This window comes from Megascapheus bottae, chromosome 12, assembly GCF_031878675.1.
Source record: "Megascapheus bottae isolate mThoBot1 chromosome 12, mThoBot2.hap1, whole genome shotgun sequence".
NCBI lineage: Eukaryota > Metazoa > Chordata > Mammalia > Rodentia > Geomyidae > Megascapheus > Megascapheus bottae.
In genome coordinates, this window is record NC_143520.1 from 6,926,424 (window position 1) to 6,947,955 (window position 21,532).

The 21,532-nt window shown below is 42.4% G+C and overlaps 1 protein-coding gene across 4 annotated transcripts in view; it reads left to right on the forward strand.

The window, feature by feature from the left end:
• The first annotated feature begins 415 nt into the window (after positions 1–415).
• The window catches only part of Nfe2l2 (NFE2 like bZIP transcription factor 2), a 31,285-nt gene continuing 10,168 nt past the window's right edge, over positions 416–21,532 (forward strand). The window contains exon 1 of one of the 4 annotated variants that reach the window (XM_090342575.1): positions 416–575. In XM_090342575.1, the coding sequence (XP_090198701.1) occupies positions 531–575 (45 nt within the window). In that variant the 5' untranslated portion in view covers positions 416–530. Of the gene's footprint in view, positions 576–1,059; positions 1,217–1,482; positions 1,570–21,532 lie in introns of those variants that run through there. The other 3 variants (XM_090342578.1, XM_090342579.1, XM_090342577.1) reach the window with 3 other exon arrangements.

Here is a 21,532-nt window from a genome sequence, read left to right on the forward strand (position 1 = left end):
CCGCACGCACCTCCAGGCCGGGGGCCCGCGGGCAGCGCGCGGCCGGGGCCCAGGCCCTGACTCCCCCACCCCGGATCAGGCGCCACTCGCCGCCGCAGCCGTGAGATAAAGCTTGGGGCGAGGCGCCCCCGCCGGGGCTCGGTGCACGTCTCGGTAACTGTTTAAACTGTTCAAAGCGCCGGGGGCCCGAGCGACCTTCCAGCAAACAACTCTTCACCTCGGCGGCGGAGACGCCTCCCTCCCCGCCCCGCCCGCGGGAAGCCGTCCCGCCGCGGCCGCGGCCCTCAGCCCCGTGCGTCAGTCGTGACGGGGGCGGGGGTGCTCGGCGGCGCCGGCCGCCCGCTCAGGCCCCGCCCTCGGGGGCGGGGCGGGGGCGGGGCGGGCAAGGTGGGGGCCTGCACCTCTAGTGGAGTTGCGGGACGGCGAGTGCTGGGGATCCCTGAGGAGGAGCCGTCGCCGTCCGCGCCGCGCCTCAGCCGTCTGCCCTGGGTAGCCGTCGGGGGCCGCCAGCACACGCGCCTCGGCTCAGCATGATGGACCTGGAGCTGCCGCCGCCGGGACTGCAGTCCCAGCAGGTGCTGCTGTGGCCCCTGGGCGCTCGCGACGGGGACAGGGCGGGGTCCGGAGCGCGCGTGGGCCGCGCGCCCGTGAGGGACAGCCTGAGCCGGGAGCGTCGCGGCCGGGCCCCGCAGCCTCCGAATGTGTGCCAGAGCCGGGCTGGGGGACGCGGCGGGGCCGGTCACTTGCCTGCCACCCCCCGAGGGCCGCTGGGTGGAGGCTGCGGCGGCCGCAGGTCTGGGTGGAGGGGGCGGTAGCGTATCCAGTCGCCAACCTGAACCCCGAAGCCGGGACGCCCAGCCCGGGCCCCCAGAGTCCGAGCGGCTCCCGGGGCGATGGGGCAGGAGGGGGCGGACGCTAGCGGTCTGAGCCGGCGCGGCCCGGCCCTTTCCGGGGCCGCGCAGCTCCCCAGACGCGGAGCCGGCCGGAATGTGCCTAGTCACGGGGCCGTTCTCGGGGGAGCTGAGGTCCCTGCGGCCGGGGCTCCCCGGCTCGGCCGTCTGCGGGCGCCTCTGCGTGCGACCCCGCCCGGGAAGCGGTGTTCTAGAAAAGCCCAGCCCACGCGGGCGGGGGGGAAGTCACGGAGCCCCTCGCGCTCCAGAAACCTCGACGTGCGGCCGCAGGGCGGGCTCCACAGCTCCCTCGGGTCAGGCAGAGGGTTGGTGTCGGCCACCCAGAGTGGCCCCCTCGCCACTGCGGTAGAAAGTGCGAGCGAGGCCCGGGGAACGAGGTCTGAGGAGTCGGGTTTGCTGGGAGCGCGGTGCGGCCGGGCGGCCCACGCTGTGTGGAGCCTCGGTTGGCCGTCTCGGCGGCCCTCAGTGGGCCCTTCCCTGCCCTGTAGCGTGCGAGCGGGCGGCGCCGGGCCCGGGACGAGTCGGAGCCGGGAGCTGTTGCGCAATTGTTATCCGCCGCCCTCACCCTCCCTCCCCGCGGCTTTGTCTTTGGATTGAGCGGTACAGATTTGCGATTCCAGAATGTGTAAGGAAGGATGTTCAGTTCTGTATGTCCTGGGTAAGAACAGATGAGTCTCTGCTCTTTGCTGCTCAGTTTTTGTGATTTCAAGTGTTATTCCCCCCAAGGGTCCTGTATGGGTTTTTCTTCTCTATTGTTTCAGAATGTGCCCCCTCTCTTCCTTTGCGTGTTCTTCTCCTTTTGTGAGACCTGAGGATGACACAGTTGTGTTTTAGAGCCCTTCAAAGTTGTATACATTGTCGTAAAAGTGAAAAACTTTGTTCGCACTTGGTAGGAACTTCTAAAGGAGTACTTTTTTGATAATTGGACTTTTAGGTAAAATGACATTCACTTCGAGGAAAAATATAACTTCATAGGACAATAAATTTGTTTATGTTCCCAAATGTAACGTTTTAGGCAGATCCCAAAGATGTGTGGTAAAAACTTTTTTTTTTTTTTTTTTTTTTTTTTGCCGATCTCGGGCTTGAACTCTGGCCCTGAGCTTTTTTGCTCAAGGCTTGCGCTTTACCACTTTGATCCCCAGCACCACTTCCAGCTTCCTGGTGGTTAACTGGAGATAAGAGTCTCACTGACTTTCTTCCTCGGGCTGGGTTTGAACCACGAGCCTCAGATCTCAGCCTCCTTCCTGAGTAGCTGGGATTGCAGATGTGAGCCACTGAAGCCTTAGTGTGTGGTAAGGTTTTAAGCTTCTGACAGTTCATTAAGTATGCCTTTTTCCTCCTCAGAGTTAATCTTAAACTTGGCCCCAGAAATAATTAGGATTTTATTCCCTTGATTCTCATAACTATGAAGAAAATTAATACTTTTTGATTGATTGCTGTTCATTAGCAATCTATAGGAATGCTTATTTGACTGAAGGGACATGATGTAAATGAACTTCGGTTTTGAGGGCTTTTTTTTTCTGTTCATGGAACGGTATGTCATCTACAAAAATGCATAAAATAGGAAGTGGCACTGTATCTTAAAGTTGTAGATCACTAGCCTTGAGCTAGGCTTGAGCCCAGAGTTCAAGCCCTACCTCAGGCCCCCCACCCCCAACATGAATAAAATATGTACTGATTTCTCTTACATGTGACTTTTTCAGTTGATAAGGTGTTTCCACATTTGAAATAAAACATCAGTATACATATTTGAAGAGAGTTAAAAGTTTTAACTAAAAGTCAGAGAAATTCTGAAGTAAACTGGTGTATATAGTCTCTGTATAGTGGTATGTAGTTTTTCACTGTAGAGAGGGTAGGAGGAGAGGAGGTATGGTGTGGGACGAACTGTGTCAAGTACACAGTACTCACCTATGAAATTTTTACAATGAAACCTTTCTTGTATGCTAATTTTAAAACATTTTTAAGAAAAAAGAATGTTGTGGGGCCAGGAGTTTTGCCTAGTGGTAGAGTGCTTGCCTAGCATGCACGAAGACCCAGGTTCCATTCCTCGGTACCACATACATAGAAAAAAGCCAGAAATGGTGCTGAGGCTCAAGTGGTAGAGCTCTAGCCTTGAGAAAGTCCAAGGACAGTGCTCAGGCCCTGAGCTCAAGCCCACTTCTGGCCAAAAAAAAAAAGAAAAAAGAATTTTGTTAAACAGCACAGTATGGAAACCTCATAATTTTGTATCTCCATTATATAGAGAAAACTGGCTTATTTTCTCCAAGATGGCTTTTGCAGCTAAAGGAAGAAGCTGATCTTGGACTAGACTAATGAGATTATTTTTTTAAGTCAGACAAAAAGAGAAATCTCATCTCCAGAATGAATATTAAGCAAAGAATAACGATTTTAGATGTGGAAAAATCTCTTGAGACATTGTGGGAGGTAAATGCACAATCCTTATCAGTCTTTCTACCTTACAAATAACTAGAACCATTTTGAAGTCTTTTTCTTCTTAACTTGGGTCCTTAAAAACAGACTTACCAAACAATACTACTTTCCTTTAAGATTACAGGGAAGAGTTGAAAGCCAAATACATTGTTTTTGGTAATATTTATTTTTATTCAAGATGAATGGTTTTTAACGAAGCTGCTTGAGAAAGGGAGCCTTTATGGACCATAGGCACGGTTTTTTCCCCTAGATATATCCTCTGACTTGACTGGAGACATTTATAGGGGATTTTGCACCAATACTTCATCTGTAATTTTTCTTGAACCCAGGTTAACTTTCCAGTAGGCAAGAAGAAATTGGCACCAAGGTAATAGGTAAGTTATTGGGTATTTCTCTACATGCCAGGCAATATCAATGTCTCATGTATAATTTCACAATAACCATACAGGAAATACTATTGTCTCGGGTTTCCAAGTTAGAAAGGAGGCACAGAAAAGAGAAGGCCAAGAATCCTTGAGCTTCTTGATCCAGTTGTAGAATGGCTAATAGGATTCAAACCTACATAGACTGATTCCAGGGACTCTAAATGAATACTACCTAAACTAACTCAAGGCTAGTTAAACTTTAAGCAGGTGTAAAAGCCCTCCTTTTACAAGTAAATAGGCTGAGGGAAAATTGAGAGGAAAGGCAAGAATGAAATAGACTAATATCTGTACCACTTAGCATTATTAATAATAACCATGAGAGAGGGGGTTGTAGACCTGGTTAATTATGGTGAGAGGGAGTAAAACCACCCACATGGCCTTGCCTCCTGTATTTCTCCCTCCCTCCCTCCCTCCCTCCCTCCCTCCCTCCCTCCCTCCCTCCCTCCCTCCCTCCCTCCCTTCCTTCCTTCCTTCCTTCCTTCCTTCCTTCCTTCTTGTTCTTTTTCACTTGTAGCTCACAAGGCTTGAACTATGGGACTGGGTGCTGCCCCTGAACTCAAGACTAGTGCTCTACCAATTTGAGCCACAGTACCACTTCCAGTTTTCTGGTGGTTAGTTGGAGATAAGTGCCTGCTCTGGCTTTCAACTGTGATCCTCAGATCTCAGTCTCTGAAGTAGCTAGGTTTACAAGCATGAGCCATTGGTGCTGGGGCTCAGCACTCTTTCTTTCTTTCTTTTTTGATTTTATTGTTGGAGTGATGTATAGAGAGGCTACAGTTACATTCGTCATGTAGTGAGTGCATTACTTCTTGCACATTGATAACTCTTCCTCAGGACTATTTCTTAATACAAGAGTCGTTTTTAAAATTCCAGTATTTCAGTGGTGGTTTTCTGACTTACATGTTCCAGTGACTATTTTCTTTTATTAAATCTCTTAACTACTAGAGCCTTTCCATTTATTTGCCTTGTTAGTTGATACATTTTCCAATTCTACTGGCTTTTTTTAAAAAGAATTTATTAATGTTGATTTTTACATCATATTTTAAATGACAAATTTAACAAACAAGTGTTCAAGGAGGGAATCTCTATTTACAATCACTGGGACTTAGTATTTAGAACTTAATCAAAATTAGGCTAAGGGTTTGTATGTCACAGAAACATATTAATTTAAGAAATAAAACATTATGTCTATAGAGTCATAGGTTTTTATGTCTATATAGTTATGTTTATATTTCCATTACCATGTCCATAGCATTGGGTATGCAGATATTGAATTCTTACTCTTGTATTCTTTGGATTTAATAGCCACATATTAGGGATACCATGCGCCTTTTATTCCTTAGGTCTTGACTTGTCTCACTCAACATGATTTGCTCTAGATTCATCCATTTCCCTGTGAATGCCATTATTTTATCTTGTCTGTTGGCTATGTAGAATATGAGTAAATATGAGGCTCTCTGTTCAAAAATAAAAACTATAAAAATAAAAGTTTGATAGTCAGCAATTTCTTATGAAGGTCCAAGATGAGGGATGTCCTCCTCAGACTTGTTCCCCAGCTGTGATTCAGATTTCTCAGTTGGGGTAGGAAGAATCAAAATGGCCAATAGTAGGTTTGTAGTGGTGGTTGCAGGTTTACAAAATACATGGTCATACCCTAATATTTATAAAATACCACAACTGCCATTTGCAGTTTAGAAGTAGCCTAAGGGCATACAGCAAATGAAGACAACATTAAAGTTTTGTAAGAACTTCTGAAACAAACAACAGAAAAAACAATTTGGTAGTGAGGATATGTTGAACAGTGGTACTGGCTGATAGAGTTAAATTAATCTGAAGGAAAGTGGGTAGAACAGAGGGGGATTTGAGTTGAAAACAGCTAGCAGAAACCAGTTGGCTCAAATTGAATACTAAGTCTGTTTTGACACTTCTGAAATGGAGCAAGCAAAATGGCTGAAGTCTACCTGGTTGAAATCTCCTTTGATCTTTGAGAATACTACATTTCAAAATTATTTCATAGTGTTTATTTTTTAAATTGTTTTGGAAATTATTCTCTGACTTTTCTGAATTAAATGTGCTATAAGATTTTGATGGAGAGATACTACGGAATTTTATTGCTACTGCTTTTAAACAAGTGCCAAAAAACATTGAAAAGACTTTAAACTATATGCTAGTACTTCTATACTTATTACTGGTTTTCTGGAAATAAAAGTTAAAAATTGCCAAGCAACTGTTCCTGCCTGTAATCCTAGGCTGACATATGAGGATCATGGTTCAAAGTCAACTCTGGGCAGGAAAGTCTATGTGATTCTTAGCTGCAATTAACCAGCAAAAAGCCAGAAGTGGAGCTCCAGTTTAAGTGGTAGAGCACCAGCCTTTAACAAAAAAGCTCAAGGACAGTGCTTGGGCTCTGAGTTGAAGCCCTGTACTGGGGAAGGTGGAAGGAGGGAAAGGGGGAGGAAATCTTAATATGTACTAATAGTCATATTCCTGCACAGTGTTGGAAAAGTACAAATTGTATTCTTACATTAGCCCCTATACAAAAAAAAAAGACTTAAAATTGAGTATTTTCATGTCTCGGCCCCTGCCACAGCAACTTAACGAGTTGTATTAATAATTTTAAGAACTCCTGAGGATAGGAACCATTCTTAATACGTCATAACAGCAAGTATGCTATAGTTACCTGTGTGTTGCAAAGCCTCATACCTAAAAGTCTTTGTGTATGTATGTACGTGCATGTTGAACACTGATCATTTAATCCAGAGCTTTGTGCATACTGGGCAAGGACTTGACCACTAAGCTACAGCTCTAGACCTAAAACTCTTTCATACTGTATACTATCCTGAGTGTATAGCTTTTGTATTTTGTATTACTTACCCAGTTGTCTTCAATGGCCTTTAAATACTTGTCTTACATGTATGGTTTTTGTTTCTTCTGGAGCTAGACTGTAAGCTTCTTGAAAACTGGATGTACACTTTAAGTGAGATATAATTCACATTCCATACAATTCACCCATTTAATTTGGCAGTTTACTGTACTGATAGTTGTATAACACCAGTGTTCATCAGTCTCACTAAAGAAGTTCCAAACCTACTATAGACACTGTCCATGTTCCCCAAGCTCACAGTTATTGTTGTTTTCTATTATGGATTTGCTTATCCTAGATCATTCACATAAATTGAACTGTGTAATATTTGCCATTTTATGAATGGCTTCTTGTCATGATGTTTTCAGAATTCAGTTTTGTTACAACATGTATCAGTACGTCTTCATTCATTTTTATTGCTGAATATTCAATGTGTGGATAAACCACACTTGATTTATCCACTCATCATCAGTTGGTGCACATTTGAGTTACTTCCATATTTTACAGTGATTCTCAAGCAATACTAATGTCCGTGCCAAATACTTCAATCAGAATATTTAGGAGTGGGCTTAGCTACCGCTATTCCATATTCCTGTGTTGTCAGTTTAAGAGCTTACAATACCTACCTAAGTGATTTGTGCCTACTGAATGTAGTTTATAACAACTTAGAAAAGCTGGTTTAGATATTTTGCTTAAATAATGAAGTGTTTTTATATTTGATCATGGTGATTAATGCCTAAATCTGGGGATTGTATTTTAAAGTATCTGGTAAATGTTTGAAATTCAGTAAATACAACTTGGAACACTATAATCTCTTGTGAAGGGGCAAGAAATGAGGCCTAGTGGTAGAGTGCTTGCCTAGCATATACAAAACCCTGGGTTTGATTTCTTAGTTCGACATAGACAGAAAAAGCCAGAAGTGGTGCTGTGGCCCAAGTGACAGAGTGCTAGCCTTGAGAAAGCCCAAGGACAGTGCCCATGACTGGAAAAAAAAAAATCCTATGAATATTTGGGTGATAACCTTTTTATTAAAGGCTGTCCCTGAGTCAGAATTTTTCCATGTTTTAATAATGTGGCATATGGGGTAACCTACAATCTAGATTATTTGAAGGTAGCATACTGAAAGGCAATGAGAATATAGTGCTCAGAAGCTAGGATAAGGTGTCGGTTGGAGTCTTAAGGCCAGGGCAAAACTCTACTCCTGCATGTTCTGTATTCCTGGACTTCATTATCTTTGCAAAGAACCTTCAAGTTTCAACAGTAATGTTCATCAGCTTTATTTTTTGTTCAAAGCCTTCTGATAAACTCCAAGTTTATACCCTGACTACAGTGATTACCACTTGTACTTTTCAGAATGGTTTTCTGGCTCATATACTCAAAACTGAGACCTAAATTCCAAACTGTAAGTTGGGGGAACAAGGTAAGGTAGCAGAGTATTCCAACTTGAGAGGCCTTGGTGTGCTGTGGAAGTCTCTAAGGCTACTCCAGTTCCTAACCCTCTGTACTCAAAGCCACCCTCCTCACTTGCCCAGCGTTGCCAGGCAGAGCTAACACCAATGATGTTCAGGGCTTCTCTAGGGGAGTATGTACTGTGTGTGTAGTAACTTCTCAGGGAATTGTGTGCTTTCATTTTAGTTGGCAGGAATTTGAAATTCATGTTCTTCCTATCGCTTTAAGATTTTTTTTGGTAGGTTGTGGGGCTTGAAGTCTAGGCCTGGAAGTTGTCCCTGAGCTCTTCAGCTCAAGGCTAGTGCACTACCACTTGAGCCACAGCACCGCTTCCAGTTTTCTGACTGTTTAGTTGGAGATAAGAGTCTCAGGGACTGTAGTGCTCAGACGGACTTTGAACCACGATCCTCAGAGTTCAGCCTTTTCAGTAGCTAGGATTCCAGGCGTGAGCCACTAGCAGCTGGCTGCTTTAAGATTTTGAATATGGCATTATACTCTTATTTTTTTTCTTACAAGTTTTATACTAGTGGTGTACATATGTGTTTAAAATCTTTCTAACAGGAAAATGTCAGTGTTACATTTAAGCTGTATGCATGTATTTTCTTGAATAATTTTTTTTTTGCTAGTCCTGGGACTTGAACTCAGAGCTTAAGCAATGTCTTTGGGCTTTCTCAAGACTAGAGCTCTGCTACTTTGAACCACACCACCATTTCTAGCTTTTTCTATGTATGTGGTACTGAGGCATTAAACCCAGGTATTTGTGCATGCTAAGCAAGCACTCTACTAGGCCAAACTCCCAGCCCCTTGAATGAATTCTTTGATCACATGTCCTTTCCTTCCTGCCAGGCATGTAGATATTCAGGGTGATATATATGTGGTAAATGACTTGAATTGGGGGTTATTTTGACTGTCAAAGACCATCCCACTAAAAAGGGGGTTAGGAGATTTCCTTTGTTTCCAGGCTGATATTCTCTTTTCTGCTCTGCTTCAGTATAAACATGTTATTTCAGAGGAAACCGAGCCTAAAGTATTAGAACTAAAGTGGGAATAATTTTTGTCATTGTTGCCTTTTGTGAGGGGAGCAGGAACAAAGGTAGATTGATAGGGTAAGGATGCATTATACTGCCATTACAGATTGCTTGAGGGCTGACCCAAGACCTGTACTCTTTTCTTGATTCCTTTTCTTATACTGATCCACAGAGCCTTATGGTGGTTAGTGTTGAAGAATGAAGTTTGGTTTTGGTTTTGTCTTTCACTTAACTACCTCTCCCCTACAGGATTTTTTTTTTCTTAACTTTTAAAATCCTGTTAATGAAGGATTGGAGGTATGGCTCAATTGGTCCAGTCAGTGAGTCAAAGTGTCAGATACTGAGACCAGGTCCTGGTCTTGGACACAAAAATAAATCTTGGTGATGAAAACCACTCTCCAAAAATAAATTACAGTTAACTTTTTTTTTTAAAGGTTTTATTATTTCTTTTGTTGTTGTTGTTGTTGTTGTTGTTTTGCCAATCCTGGGCTTGAGCTCAGGGCCTCAGCACTGTCTTTGGACGTTCTCAAGGCTAGAGCTCTACCACTTGAGCCTCAGCACCATTTCTGGCTTTTTTCTATGTGGGACCGAGGAATCAAACCCTGGTCTTCGTGCATGCTAGGCAAGCACTCTACCACTAGGCAAAACTCCCGGCACCTATTTTAACTTTTAGTAGGGAAAAACTGTCACTATTTGAAAAAATTGCTTTTATTCTTGGTAATTTTCAGTAAAACATAAGGAAATTATTTTTATCATATTGACAAACTAACCCCAAGAGACTAGAACTGGGTCATTTTAGTTTATTGGGGGGGGTGGGGGTTCTAAATGACACAAGCCCATATGTTGTTTCTCATTGGTTCTCAGGGCAGAGATCAGGCTTGTGGGTCTTTCTTTTGCTCCAGAGACAGAACCTCACACTTCACTGGAAATGTCTTTTCATGTTTGGGGAAATTATTGGGGCAATGGCTTCTAAACTGATCCAATAGCCACCCCTACTATGTAGCAGTGAAGGGGATATCCTAGGAACGGGGTAACCACCTGACTCCTGTATTGACTTGGAAGTCTTCCCTGAAAGATGTGAGCAGAAATGACTCCCTGAGTAAAAATTCCTTATCTTCTTGGTTCTGTCCTAGCAGGAGGTGCTTGGGCTCTGTGCTTTAGGTTATCAAAGTTCACTTGATAACAATTGAGCAATCAATCTTCAGTGATTGTGTGTGCTAGAGGAAACAATTACTCTTACCTCATGTTATCAACTCACTTCCTGTATTGTAAAGAGGGCCAACCTTTGAGGTTGTAAGACATCTAATTTTTCCACCCCTCAGTTTCTGAGGCCCTTTGGTCCTTAATACCCTGTAGATATCAAAATCCATAGATGCTCAAGTTCCTTGTTTAAAATAGTACAATATTGGCATATAAACTATGCAAATATTCCCTTAAATTTAAAATCATCTCCAGATTACTTATAATAAACTAGTTCAATATAAATTGTTGTTACTGTATTGTTTAGGGAATGTTAAAAAGAGAAATGTGGTGCATTCAGCATAGAGATTTTTTTTTGTCAGTTGTGGCACTTCAACTCTGAGCCTACGCACTGTCTCTGAGCTCTTCAGCTCAAGGCTACCACCCTACCCCTTGAGCAACAGTGCCACCCCTGGTTTTCTAGTGGTTAATTGGAGAAAAGAGTCTCATGGACTTTAGTGCCCAGTCTGGCTTTGCAACGAGATCTTCAGATCTCAGCCTCCTGAGTAGCTAGTATTACAGGCATGAGCCACTACAACCAGCTAGAGATTTTTAAAAATATTTTCAATTTGGGGTTGCTTGAATCTGTAAAGGGAAAACCCATAGACAGGGAGGACTGACTATAATAATTTCATGAGAAAAGGAAAACAAAATGAATATGTATTGAAACTTTGCTAGTAGTAATATATGGAATGTACCTATGTGTATAGCCATATGCATTTTCTTTTACTCAATCTTGACATTAAGTATTTATTTCGTAGGCTCTCCATTTTCAGAGGTTAAGCAGGTAAGTCACTTATTCAGGGCCACATTGCTTGCTGTGGTAGAATAAGGATTTTTAATGCCCCAAATGCCTATCCTTTTGTTTTACTCTTTCCCTCCTCTTCTCTGTCCTTTTCTGTAGGTGATGGGCATTTTGTTTGATGCTTAAAAAAAAAGGACTCTTTTACAGAAATAACAATTTCATCCTTCAGGAGCTCATTCAAAATGGAGTTCTGGGGGCCAGGAGTTTAGCCTAGTGGTTGATTGCTTGCCTAGCATGCACAAAAACCTGGGTTTGATTCTTCGGTACTATATACATAGGAGAAAAAGCTGGAAGTGGTAGTTTGGCTCAAGTGAGTTCTAGCCTTGAGAAACCACAAGGACAGTGCTCAGGCCCTGAGTGCAAGGCCCAGGACTGGCAAAAAAAGGAAAAAAAAAGAAAAATGGAGTTATGTTGGTACATGGGCCCAACTTCTTTTAGAGTAGAAGGCTGTCATGGGCCGGGAGTTTGGCCTAGTGGTAAAGTGCTTGCCTAGCATGCACGAAGACCTGGGTTCGATTCCTCAGTACCACGTGCATAGGAAAAAAAAAAGCTGGAAGTGGTGCTGATGCTCAAGGGATAGAGCTCTAGCCTTGAGAAAGTCCAAGGACAGTGCTCAGGCCCTGAGCTCAAGCCCAGGACTGGCAAAAAAAAAAAAAAAAAAAAAGAGTAGAAGGCTGTCTCCATTTTGTGATTCTTAACATCATATGGTTACCAGGAAGCACCCCACTCCTGCCTCACACAATTCCAAATGCTCCCAACTTGGTGGTGTCATCCTGGAGGATATTAACTTCCAGGGAGAGTACTCAGCCTGCATGTCTCTGCCTACTGCCAAGAAAGCTCAGAATCTTACGTCCTCTAGTTACCCCCACCCCCACCAATCTCCCCAGATGGCAGCCTGTCAATATTTTTTATTCTCAGGGAAAGATAGTAAATGGAATGAGATCATAGGAAGTATATAGAAATAGAAAGCTATAGAGACCGGGTAGAATAGGTTCATTCTATTTAGTTAGGTAGAGTGACTTGTCCAGATCCCTTAACACAGACAGCAATGTTATTTGATATGGCAGTTGTTAGACTGATACCCAAGCTTACAGCTCCAAGGAGTTGGGTCTAAAAAGATAAACATTACTCTTTCAGTTTTCAAGGACATGAACAAGCATGCCATATTCCTGTGGACTTTTACAGGACCATTTTAACACTTTTGATTACTGAGGTAAGAATAAAGGAAGCTGTAAATATGGGAATAGGCTGAAATGTCAAGCTTAATGCTTTAAGAAAACAATTTAATCAGGTAATCATACCGGTAATCCTAGCAGAGATCTGAAGATGCTGATTTGAAGCCAGCCTATGCACAAAAGTCCATGAAATTTCTACCTTCAATTAACCAGTAGTGGAGATATGGCTCAGGTGGTAGAGTACTCACCTTGAGTTTAAAAGTCCAGGAACAGCACCTATGTACTGAGTTCAAGCCTCAGGATGGGAAAGAAGAAAGAAAAAAGAAAAGGGAAAAAGTCTATGAAGGCAAAGTGGTTTTACCCATTTGTCCTTTTTTGACCACTAGCCTAAGTGAAATAATATCTTCTAAGAAAATACATTGCATATCAGCAGTTATATTCCTCTATTTTCCAAATCTTAAAAAAATCTTTTGTTTGGGGCTGGGAGTTTGGCCTAGTGGTAGAGTGCTTTCCTAGCATGCATGAAGACCTGGGTTCAATTCCTTGGTACCACATATATGGAAAAAGCCAGAAGTGGTGTTGTGGTTCTTAGTGGCAGAGTTCTAGCCTTGTGAGAGCCCAAGGACAGTGCCCAGACCCTGAGTTTTAACCCAAGAGTTGGCAAAAAAAAAAAAAAGATGGGGGGGGGAGATACTATATTTATAGTCGAGTATTCCTGTGCTTCAATTAATTTTGAAGTTATTTGAAGTATTGTTACTGGAAATTACGCTAGGCAGGTTTTTTTGTTTGTGAAAAGTAGTTAGGTCATAAATGATATGCCTTTGTTACTTAAGTAATTTGGACTCTAACCTCAGATATCTTAGGTATACAATGAAAATCAAAATATTGGATTATGAACCTAAATAATATATACTTATTCTGCAAATATTTGTTAGGTATATACACACCTTAGGAAACTTTGAGCACATGAAATTATTTTAATATTCCAAGATAATGCAGCAAGTGTTCTCCTTCAAGATCATCTGTGTTTTAAATTGTCCCTCCTAATTAATCTGTCCCTTAGAGTTTTCAGATCTGAAGTATAAGGTGTATTTTATATCACAATTAATATCAATAGTTAATGGCTTTGTTGTCTCTGCCTACCTAGGGTAAAGACTATATTCTTTTTGGTAACTAATGTCTAGCATTGTGCCTGGTATCTATTTAATGATTGCTCAGTAAATGTGTAAGTGTCAACTACCCTTTGGGAACTTAATGTTTAATATAAGATAGTCTATGGTAGATGGCAGGGCCATGTCATATGACATGGGCCAGTGTCATAAGACAAAAATTATGTCTACTGCTGTAAGGTAACAAAATAGGAGAAACCACATTTTTGAGATACCAAATCTTGGAGTCTTTTAAGGCCAGTGACTACAGGGTGGACTCCTGTCTCAAAGATCAGCAGCCAGAAATTATACTTAACACAGGAAACAGGCTAGAGAGGAAAGACAGAACAGAAATAATACCAACAAGCCAATTCAGCTCCAATGGAGAGCTGAATGGGACGCCACAGTGGCAGAACAGTCAGGAGACGGAGATAGGACAGGAACACAGAGACATGTATCATGGTACACTCATACCTGAATTAGTCTAGGCCCAAATAGGGTCAGCTCAGGGGGGCAGGGTCACAGGAAAACTCCCCATCCCAGGACTGACAGGTTTCATAACCTATCAGCCAAATGCACACTGCACCCCCCTCACCTCACCCAGGATTCAGGTATGACAAAGGATTTACAGGGGTGGGGGGGAGGGGGAAAGGCTTCACCTTCCCTCACCTTGAAGACAAGATGCCAGATTTTAAATGGACATACTCAGGTACCAGTATAGCATTTCCATGTAGGGAAGATAGGCCTCAGCTTTCCATATTGATTATACTTAGAGGCTACTCAGAAGCTGGTACTCAAGCTAATTAGGAGTTAATTAAGGCAGAATAAGAGCACTCTCTATGGGCAAAGCTTTCCTAAGGCTATTCCATCTGCATTTTTTCTAAAGCAGAGCCCTCCTAGCTCACTTTGAGCTAGGCATCTGCATTGAAGGAATGGCCTCTCTCACCTTAGGCCTTTCAGCACTGGAAAGAATTCTCCACCCAGAGAGAATTCTCCACCCAGCAAAAGAGGCACCAGGATGGATTCAGCCTCCCTACTTAAGAGAGGACATCCTAGCACAGGCGGCATTTTTGATGAGAGTTTTTGTTTTTGTTTTGGTGAGTCATGGGGCTTGAACTCAGGGCCTGGGCCCTTGTCCTCTTCAGGTCAAGGCTAGTGCTCTACCACTTTGAGCCACAGTGCCAGTGCCATTTTCTGTTTTTGTGGTGGTTAATTGGAACTAAGAGTCTCATGGACTTTCATGCCTGGACTGGCTTTGCACTATTATCCTCAGATCTTAGCCTCCTGAGTAGGATTATAGGCATGAGCCACCAGCACCTGGCTTGATAAGGGTTTTTTGTTTGTTTGTTTGTTTGTTTGTTGCCAGTCCTGGGCTTGAGCTCAGGGCCTGAGCTCTGTCCTTGGACTTTCTCAAGGTTAGAGTTCTACCACTTGAGCATCAGCACCACTTCCGACTTTTTTCTATGTATGTGGTACTGAGGAATCGAACCCAGGTCTTCGTGCATGCTAGGCAAGCACCCTACCACTAGGCCAAACTCTCAGCCCTTGATAAGGGTTTTTTAAACCAGTGTATTTCATTGGAATCTGGCATGGAGGCTCCATTGAAGCCCCAGAATGCAGCAGGCATAAGCTGGACTGTAGCATTCTCATGTGCATAGGCCTAAAAGGTTAACTTAGCAGGTAGTGTGTAGAGAACCTTTCAGTAATTTGTTACAGCATTTCAGTTTTATACAAGGCACCTGCAAACTGGACCCTTTTGGAAAAGGCAAAGCATTGGAGTTGGATGTGGTCAGGAAGTTTTTGTGGTGACTAGAAAGATGGACAAGTTGGAGGCAGAGAGAAGGCACCTGTTGTGCTGTGTGAACATTTTTAGGATGGCTTAGTCAGCTTGTGAATAACAGGTAGGTTGAAAGTCAGTCATTGTAACTAAACCATGTTTTAGCTAGCCTTTGTTGTTCTGGTCTTGAGGCTTGAGCTCAGCTCCTAGGCACTGTCCCTGAGCTTTTTTTCTCAAGGCTAGCACTCTACCACTTAATTAATGCTCCACTTGTAGCTTTTTGGTGGTGAGTGGAATTAAGTGTCACACAGACTTTCCTACTAAGGCTGGCTTCAGACACTATCCTTTGAACTCAGCCTCCTGAGTAGCTAGGATTACAGGCATGAACCAACTGTACCTTGCTTTTACTGGCCATTTTTTCAAAACTTTTTAAAAAGAGAGGAATGGATTTTTTCCCAGTTGGCCTCACCATGAAAACACTTGTCTTAACCTTGCATGCTCATTACTGCCTTTCAGAAAACAAAACAAAACAAAAAACCCTCATCTGCCCTCTCTTCATTTCATTGATGACTAAAAAGCCAGGCAAAAGTTGGCAGTTGATTTTCAAAATAGATTCTTAAAAAGAATATCTTTTTGTCTTTCTAAACCCTAAGATGAGTTTACAGCCAATTGTAACAGTCTTTTCCTTGGCTTTCAGTCATCCTGATTATCAGTATTCACACAAGCAAAGAAAACACCAACAGTATACTCTGTCAAGGCTATGCGCCTAAGCAAACAGATGTGGCTATCTAGCAGTGTTAACGGCAGCTGCAGTGCTCTGGGCTCTCTCCAAAGCTGGTGACAGTGCTTTAATAAACTACTTTTATCTTGTGCCATCCTATTACACCCTGTGATATAACGAGCATTCACCCTGTTTTCTTAAAAGAGGTTATATTCACAGAAGGATGTGTTTGGGTTTCAGCTTGGTTAGGTTGTAGATCATGTCTGTAAGACAATTCAGTTAGATAAAGGAGTAGACACAGGATCTAGCACATGGAACATACTAAACAAATGGCAGAAGTATTGCCATAATATTTTTTAATCAGGGATATTTGGATTGGTGGAGACCTGAGTTCCTTGATTCACTCAAAAGAAATCTTCCTTGAATTACTATTGCATAATCTTAAACATGCTCCGTTTTTCACTTTTCTATAAACATCTCATTCTCCTACAATTTTCCCTCCTCACTTCTGTCCTTCTAAATGTTGCAGAAACTTACGCCTCCTAAGGCAGGAAACAACCCCTGGCCAGACCTTTCATGTTGCTCAGTTCATCAAGGGTTCTACTCCTTGCCCAGACTCCTCTTGTGACTTTCTAGCCTGACTTCTGGATCTCTTGTCCTTCATAGATTATTAAGCCATTTTACAGAACCCTCTTTTTCATTTGTGACAGAACATGAAGTTCAGGGCAAAAACCTAGTGTTCTCTCCAGATGTCGGGACAGGAGTTTGAAAAGTGGTAGAATACTTGCCTAGCATTCATGAAGCCTTGGGTTTAATTCCTCAGTACCACATAAACAGAAAAAGCTGGAAATGGTGCTGTGGCTCAAGTGGTAGAGTGCTAGCCGGGAGCAAAAGAAGTTCAGGGACAGTGCCCAGATCCGGAATTCAAGCCCCAGGACTGGCAAAAAGGAAAAAAAAATAGCAATATACTAGTTAATGAGAAATCCAAACGTGAACCCTGAACAGGTTTCCTGGTCTTCTCTCTGGCTCTACCCCTTTATTTAAAGGCTTTGAAGTATTCTTTTCCAGTAGCTAGTAGTAGTATCTAGTAGTAGTATCCCTGAATATCTTTGGACTTAAAGACAAAGCAGCTTGGGAAAGAAGACAGATACTTGGGGAGGCAGAGATCCTCAAACTCACAGTTGAGGCAATCTTATGCAAAACATTAGTGTAATACTGTCTCAAACCAACAATCGGACATGGTAGTATATATCTGTAGTCTTGAACTACAAGGAAAACCGAAATGAGAGATCCTACTTGAAAAGTAACTAAAGCAAAATAAGGTGGTAATATGGTTCATATAGTAGAGTGCCTGCTGATTAAGCTTAAGGTCCTGAGTTAAAAACTAAGGACTGAGAGAGGTAGAGCAGTTAGTGAAGGGAGAAAAAAATTTTCTGAAGACCTGAAGGAAAGCTGGGCACTAGTGGCTCACAACCATAGACCTAGTTAGTCAGGAAGTTGAAATTTGAGAATTGAGGTTTGAAGCCAGCCCAAACAGGAAAGCCCAAGGACAGTGCTCAGGCCCTGAGTTCAAGCCCCAGGGCTGGAAAAAAAAAAAAAAGGAAAGGAAAAGAAGGGAGAGAGAGAGAGAGAGAGAGAGAGAGAGAGAGAGAGAGAGAGAGAGAGAGAGAGAGAGAGAGATAAATGTATCTGCCTGAATTAAACAGACATGAGTGTCCAGAGGGCAGACTTCCAGACTTCTTAGTTTCCTTCCAGAGTTTGTTGGGATGTGAATACTAAGAACCCAAGGAGATAGAGCACATGAGACTAATGTCTCCCAGGCTCAAAATAAGAAGGTCAAGATTGGGCCGGGAGTTTGGCCTAGTGGTTAAAGTGCTTGCCTAGCTTGCACGAAGACCCAGGTTCTATTCCGTGGTACCACATATATAGAAAAAGCCAGAAGTGGTGCTGAGGCTCAAATGGTAGAGCTCTAGCCTTGAGAAAATCCAAGGACAGTGCTCAGGCCCTGAGCTCAAGCCCAGGACTGGCAAAAAAAAAAAAAAAAGAAGAAGGTCAAGATTAGAAACCTTTAATCTGCTCATCCAGAAATGAAGATTCTATGGTAGTGAGGCTCTGATGAGAAATACTGCTAGCTTTAAAAAAAAAAAAAAAAAAAAAAGGAAAGTAAGCCAGACACCAATGGTTTACACCTGTGTTCTTAGCTGCTCGAGAGGCTGAGATCTGAGGATCACAATTTGAAGCTAGCTCAGGCAGTTGAAAATCTGTGAAATTCTTTTATCTCCAGTTAACTGTTAAACCTCCAGAAGTGGTGCTATGGCTCAAGTGGTAGAGTACTAGCCTTGAGCAAAAAATTCAGGGACTGTGCTCCGAGTTCAAGCTCCCAGACCAGCACCAAAGGAAGGAAAAAAAAAGTGAGTGAAGCAAAGGTTATGTGTATTTTTTTCTTACTGCCATGTAAACTTGGTAGGAGTTGTAAAATTGGAATAGATACAGATAGTATTACTTTCTGTCCCTGTGTAAGTTATTTCGTCGTCTAGCCTCCTTTCTTTTTATGCAAAATAGGAAGGGCTTTCTGGGTAATTCTGATGGCCCCTTGAAGTAGTAGTCTTCCATGACTGTGTGGTATAAACAGATATTCTCATGTCAACTGAATTGAGTCACTGTTAATGAAAAGTCCATATGCAAGAAGGAAGTCTTTTTTCATGTGAGGATTTTCCTTGAACTGGAGAATTGACCATATGCAAGGTAAGAATAGAGAGATGTTTATTTTTTTGTTCTTGCCATTTTCATAGCCTCCTTTGTCTTCTTTTTTCCTCCTCCTCCTCTTCTTCCTCTTCTCCTTCTTCCTCCTCCTTCTTCTGAGACAGGTTTTGTTATGTATCCCAGACTGGCCATAAATTCAGACCTCAGCCCCTGGGATTACAGGTGTGTGTCATTATCCCCAGCTCCTTTTCATTTGAAGGTTCACTTGAGCCAGATCTTGGAAAATAGTTTTAACCCTTGTCTGTGGGCAGGATATTCAGTCATGACTACTGTACTTTATGGTAGCTGTCACCTGTATGTTATTTTTCTGTGTAAATATAATGTCACTTCTACTGTGCAGCCTTTCATGTTTTTCATCATGTTTCCTCATAACTAAGGTCACAAACTGTCTCTTAACTGTTGTTGTTTCCTGGCAAGGAGTGGCAGGGTAGGCTATACTATAATCTTGTGGCTCTGATTATTACTTCTGTAACTTGCAACCACTTTGGCAAAATGAAGCTTTTCCATTAGTAGTTTATTACATTAAGAGAGTAGTTCATGCTCTGAAAAGTCCACAAGAAGGAAAACAAGCAAACATACCCTTTGGAAAGTATTTTAAAGGTATCTATAGTTTTTTTTTTCTTTTTAAGCTAAATGTGCTGGGCACTGGTGGATTATGTCTGTAATCTTACTCAGGAGCCTGAGATCTGAGGATGATGGTTTGAAGCCAGCCTGTTCAATAAAATCCATGGAATTCTTATCTCAAATTAACTACCGGAAAACTGAAAGTGCTAATCTGGCTCAAAGTTGAGAAGTGCTAGCCTTGAGTGAAAAAGCTCAGGGATAATGCCAAGTCCCTGAATTCAAGTTCCAAAATAGACAACAAAAAAGCTAAATGTTTTAGGTAGTCTATGTTATATAATGTGGCTATTATGTATTTATCTTCAATTCATTGTCACCATTTATGTTCTACCACATCACCCAAGGTCCCCTGGGTAACAGCAAAAAGATTTAATCTTACTCAACCCCTAAATTAGGTAGCTGCTACAGATTATTACTATTTTTTAGCTAATTGTTAAATCTGAATGGGACCCAAAAGAGTGAACTCTACACTTTTTCTTTTTCTTGCCAGTCCTGGGGCTTGAACCCAGGGCCTGGGCACTGTTGGGCTTTCTCAAGGCTAGCGCTCTACCACTTGAGCCACAGCACCACTTCCTATTTTTTCTATGTATGTTCAAGGAATGGAACCTGGGTCTTTGTACATGCTTGGCAAGCACTCTACCTCCAGACTAACTCTTGGCCCTACACTGTTTCTTTTGGAACTTAGAGGGTAAAGGATATCCTGAGTGAGTTTAGAAGTGTTAGAAATTTCTGTAAAGAGTCCTTACAGCTTGAATTCTGTAGAAGATCCAGTGGAAATACACAGCAAGGCTCCATTCAAAGTGACTATCTGAGCCACCTGCTTAAGTCTTTGCCCAACTTCCCTGTGGGTTAGGGAGATAGTCCCAGTGTTCCAGAAGTTTCTCTTGGTAAAATGGATGTGCATGTATCTATTTTCCTGTAGAATCATTCTGATGGTGGTGGAAACCTTCACAAGAAGTACCTTCCTTGGGTTGAGGAAACCATTTAGAACTCAATACAATTTAGCTCATTCAAAATGGGGAAGAGATTACAAAACCATATCCTTAAGGTTGCTAGTCAAAATAAGAAATTCTTCTTGGGCTGGAACGTTGACCTGGTGGTAGAGTGCTTGCCTTTGTACATGCAGGAAGACCTGGGTTCTATTCCTCTGTACCAAATACTGCAGCGACCCTTCTATAAACCCTATTAAGCCTAGCAGCAGCATTCTGCACCAATACAATCAAAAAATAACTGCTGGGGACAAGGTGTGAGGTATTTCATGGAAAAGTCAGAGCTTTGAAATTTTTAAAGGGGAGAATCACCTACTATTTTGGAGATTAACTGTTCTGATTCCATTCTCACCCAAACTACGTATGTGTCTCTTGAGAAAGTCCAGGTTCCTACTGCCTTCACTTTCTGGATTTGCTTCATCTTTGCATCATACTTTTGCAGTTTACAGACAAGTATAATGGGTGAAAGTTTCAGTAAGCTGGCCAGATCATATTTCTTAGATTGAGTCATTGCTGAGAAACTTGTTTGTGAACAGGAAGCAGCCTGTGAAAATGTCTGTACATAGTACCCTGAAAGACTGTGAGGAAATGACCACTTTCTATTTGAAAGACAAAAGAGGAAACACATATGGATGGTTCTGCAGCCAGGGAATGGTACATTAGTGATTTAACTTACTGAGTCAGTTCTCTTGGTATATATTTAGGAAATTTTATACACATAAACTCTCAATGTTTTAAGATTGAAGAAAATAATAGTAAGACTTCTCTAGAAGGGAAACTTGGATTAGTGATAAGTGTTAATACCTAATAAGGGCTGATGATAAGGCATAAGTGGGAAAGTATTTCCCTCACAAGTGTGAGACATAGAGTTCACCCCCAGTGCAGAAAAGAGTTAAGGAGAGAATGTGTAGATCTGCTATACAAACAATGGGTTACTAGATCTGTTTTTTGTTGTTGTTTGGCCAGATCTAGGCCTTGAACTCAGGGCCTGAGCCCTGTCTTGGGCTTTCTCAAGGCTAGAGCTCTACCACTTGAGCCACAGCACCACTTCCGGCTTTTTCTACGTATGCAGTCCCAAGGAATTGAACCTGGATCTTCCTGCATGCTAGGCAAGCACTTCACCACTAGGCCCAACCCCTGGCCCTCATTTTTTTTTTAATGGTGCTATATTTAATCAGAAATTAAGCT